The sequence below is a fragment of the Pantherophis guttatus genome, chromosome 3 (genome assembly GCF_059756535.1).
Source record: "Pantherophis guttatus breed Tessera chromosome 3, ASM5975653v1, whole genome shotgun sequence".
NCBI lineage: Eukaryota > Metazoa > Chordata > Lepidosauria > Squamata > Colubridae > Pantherophis > Pantherophis guttatus.
Window position 1 is genome coordinate 57,654,108 of NC_142065.1, and position 4,343 is coordinate 57,658,450.

Sequence of the window (4,343 nt, forward strand, 5' to 3'; positions counted from 1 at the left end):
TATCAGCATATCAGCATTTAATAAAATCGATATTATATATAACTTTAAAATAATTACACTAATTTCTATAAGTGTTTTTGTTGTTTCTATTGCTACAGTGAAAATAGCTTGATATTCATTTATAAAATTATTCCACTATTAACAAATATAGTAATATTTAAAGTCTGCATTGGAGAGGGATATACATTCAGAGAAATTTGACAATATTGAAAAGGACATTTCATTAAAAAAAAAAAAGTTTTTCCTAACTTTCTGTTCCCATCTTTCCAAATGACATTCAGGAGACTAAGTTAAATATAAACCTTATTTATTCTCGTCTCCCTGCTAGGTATTTTTAAAGTCCCTAAATCTGTTCAATTTCAATTTTGTTTTGCATGATTGCCCCACAGTAGTGGTTCCTAGATTTAAAGAAAGGTAAGAACTTGAACCTGGCAAGGCATAAACCAGTGTTGCTCAGCCCTGGCTATTGGATAAACACAACACAGGGGTAGTTCAGTCTTAAGGCTAGGAAGAGAATGGCCAAAAGTCCATTGACCAAAATTGGTGGAAACTTAAAACACTGGGAGAGAGACAGGCAGAAATAGTGATTTCTGTCGTTTGTCTTGCAGATCTCATGACTATGACTTTATTGTCCACTTGTTGTAATGTCATTGTTTTCTGACATATCCCTGTTCCAATATTTTTTTGCAATACCGGCTTGCTCATGGGTGCATTTTCTCGTTCATAGAATTCTTGCCATACAGCTCATTAACCATATTAGCAGAGATTGCTTTGCAATTTTGGTATACACTGTATTGATACGATTTGTTTACTTGGTATATTTTCCTTTTCAAAAGTCTTTAGAACCTTCTCCATTTCAAAATAATTCAATAATGGGAGAGATCAAATTATGCCATGGTCTTTATTTGTATTAATAGCATGTTCAAAGAGAACTGACTGCTTAAAAGAATAAAAGGACACATCTGTAAACCTTTAGACTATAACACCTGTGCATAATTGTGCCGTATTAAGTAAGCCTTGTCATTTTATAATCATTTCCAAAAAACTCCCTATAGAATGTTGAGAATCTAGAGACAAGACCTTCTGGATTACTACCAATTATGCATGAATACAACACATAGCATGCCATAGATTGAGATCAAAGGGCAAGTTAATTATTAGAGATTACTGAAATCTGCCATTGCCAAGATCAAGAGTGGAAATATTTTGCCCCTCAGATGTTGTACTTCCCAGCAGCCATAAAGATAGATTTAATTGGACTTAAAACAAAGGCTAGTAATGATTGCAGAATCGGCTAAGCGATTTATATTACTTTATTTCTCAGTATTCTTCTGGTGTGTGGAATATAATTGAAAGGTGACAAGAGACTGAGTGGGCACATGAAAAACAGATTTTCCCCCCTTACTTCATTAGTCACAGTTGGCATATCCAATGTGATCAAAAGACTGAGGCCATAAAACCCCCAATTTAAGGACCAGGATGTTAATCTGATTCACATATGCATGTTCATGTCTAATTAAACTGCAGCATAATAATTACAATAAGACCTGTTAACTTTCTATTGAAAATGTTTCATATGCTTGCCCATGTATCAAAGTGAAATCAATTGATGCACTTGTATGAACTTGCCCTTTGTTTCCAATAATTTGTGCTATAAACAATCATCATGGGATTCAAGTTAGGAAGGTGTGTAGAGAATTTAGTTTGAATGGTTTTGCGACAGGCAGACACAAGAGTCATTCGTGATCTCCATGTTTTCAAATTAAAACAAACATTTTTCTTTTCTCAGCAAGATGCTGCAAATTTGTACTTGAATATGGATGCTGTACAGGCTGATATACTGGCTACCAATATAGTCAATATTCCAGCAGATTGTTTGGCTAAAGGAAAAACTTCGTTAACAGGTATGCTTTTTGCAGTCATGGGGAAAAGTCTACAACAAGAAACATATACAGAATTGTATATACAATTTACGGAATTGTAAATTCTCCATTGGTGCAGAATCAGAAAAGCATTTATCATATAATTTACAGCTAAATTCAGAAACTGCTTAGCAATAAATATTAAATAAATTATATTATTATATTAAATAAATATAAAACCAATATTTTTATATATGCTTTTGTGTGCGTATTTGTGTATATAAAACCTGTGGAAGGAAATGTCAGCTGACAACCCAAAATGGATAAAATCGTATCTCCATGATGTAACTTTATTGCAAAATAAACTGGTCTATAGTCATTTGATTATTTAATTTCTGCAGCACCAATCTTATGATGAGCTGAACCATGTTCATGTGTGTATATATAGATATGCATATACATACATTATTAAAATTAGTTCAGTGCTTCAGTACCGTGTTTCCCCGAAAATAAGACTGTCTTATATTTTTTTGGAAGCCTTATTGCCATGTGCTCAAAAGCCCGATTGGGCTTATTATCAGGGGATGTCTTATTTTTGGGGAAACAGGGTAATAGATTCAAGACTAAATTGATTTTTTTGGGGGACTGAAATTATTTTTCTCCCCAACCTAGAGACAGAATCAAGCCCTGAAGAAGAATGGCACTCTGAAGACAGTGAAGTACTTTCTGAGCCATTTGCTTAATTTCATTCAAGTATTAGGTTTATTGTTGATTTTAATCTTCTCTCCATTTTTCTGCACTCTTTGCACAAAATACCTTTTTCAAAATCTTTTCATGCATCCCTGTGAAGAAAGTATGAAGGGCGATATAACTGCAGTGCAAACTGTGTGGCATTTGCGACATTGGGACAGGTGATTTCTGTTTTCATTGACTAGATAATTACTTGACTAGTTTTCTCATCTGCTGTGATACACAGATTGTACCAAACTACAGTTCCCATAATCTTGCAACAAGTAGCAACGGTTCAATACCACCGAAGGAAATAAAGCTCAGGAAACTTTAAGGAACAAAAATGGCTTTTACCATTGGATAATTTTTGGCCAGTTTCATATCATTATGAATAATATATTAATGTGGAACAGCTCCTTATACAACTAACCTACACTCTAAAAGAGGAAATGGAGTATCTATCTTAATTAAAATTGCATTGAGTTGTTGAATTTAATTTGTACTTCAAGGTTATTACTTACCTTCAAATTAATTTATTTGCTTAAATACTTACATGAATACGTACCTTCTGCTGCATTCTCTTATAGTCTGTATGACCAAGAACATAATCTTTCCAACTATACATACATGTGTTTGCTAAAAGTCAACCTTAATGCACAATAGGTAGAGCGACCTGTTGACTAAATGTTTTAAATATTAATTTTCATTATTCCAACTGGAATGAGACTAGTAGTTACATTTTAACAACTGGAATATAGCTGTCTACTCTGAAAGTAGTTTTTCCTCAAATTCATAAAGATAATTTATTTTGTCTGAAAATAATTGAACACATGTCTTTTCTAACAGCATTCATTATTAAATATAAAATTATTTATTTATTTTTCAATAGCAAACAAGATTTTTTGAAAGTAAAACTGTTGTTTAAGAAAGGTTTCTATCTTAAAACCTTTGATTTTAGGTGCAACTGCACATACTCAGGGCTATCCGTTTCCAGAAATTTATATTTAGAGCAATGGTTGATATTCATGCTATGTGATCCATTAATCTATTACAATATTCAGAGCACCATATCTTAACTTTCTGATCCCCAGGACAGTTAAATTGCATTTTTTAAAAATTCTGTGAATCCTTCAGTTCTAAGCTTAATTATGGCTATTAACTGCTTTTTAATTTTTTTAGTCAGTAGCCATATTTTTATGTGTACTTATGGCAATCATTATTAGACAATAACTATCTGAAATAGGCAAATTTTGCCTATTTAAAAAGAAATGTGCCACCTAGTAGCACAACCCCCATCTACCAAGAATACTCATCCAATTGGATTCTTCACTCACAGTGAAAAGGTCAGAACAAACTACAGATCTACAGAAAACGCCATAGTGCTTTTGCAAGGCAGAAATTAATGAATTCAGAAAAATTTATTTAAACAGTTTCACTCACTTTTTCTATCTTAAGAACAGCAAATCCAGTTTAAGATCCACTGGTTTGCGCTTAGTGGTAACATAAAAATATTTAGTCAAAAATTCTATATACACTAGAAATATGCACACGTTTAACAGGTAACACTAATAAGCCCTCCTTATGCAGCTTTCAGTACTGTAAAAGGGGGGGGGGAGTCCTAGAAATTTCTGGCCAAGAGCTGTCCCTTTCCTGCATCAGGTTTAAAAGACTCATTCAAAGCAGATAGGCTGGATTATCTGTTTGCTTTTAAAATGCATTAATTGCCAACCAAATAAGTGACAGACAAATAGA

The 4,343-nt window shown here is 33.1% G+C and overlaps 1 protein-coding gene across 4 annotated transcripts in view; it reads left to right on the plus strand.

Moving 5' to 3' along the window:
* Positions 1-3,087, plus strand: part of ARMH1 (armadillo like helical domain containing 1) — a 26,562-nt gene extending 23,475 nt beyond the window's left edge. For 2 of the 4 annotated variants that reach the window (XM_034414924.3, XM_034414927.3), the window contains exons 11-12: positions 1,790-1,904; positions 2,535-3,087. In XM_034414924.3, coding sequence (XP_034270815.1) covers positions 1,790-1,904; positions 2,535-2,605 — 186 coding nt within the window. In that variant the 3' untranslated portion in view covers positions 2,606-3,087. Of the gene's footprint in view, positions 1-1,789; positions 2,039-2,534 lie in introns of those variants that run through there. The other 2 variants (XM_087889651.1, XM_087889652.1) reach the window with 1 other exon arrangement.
* The last annotated feature ends 1,256 nt before the right edge of the window (positions 3,088-4,343 follow it).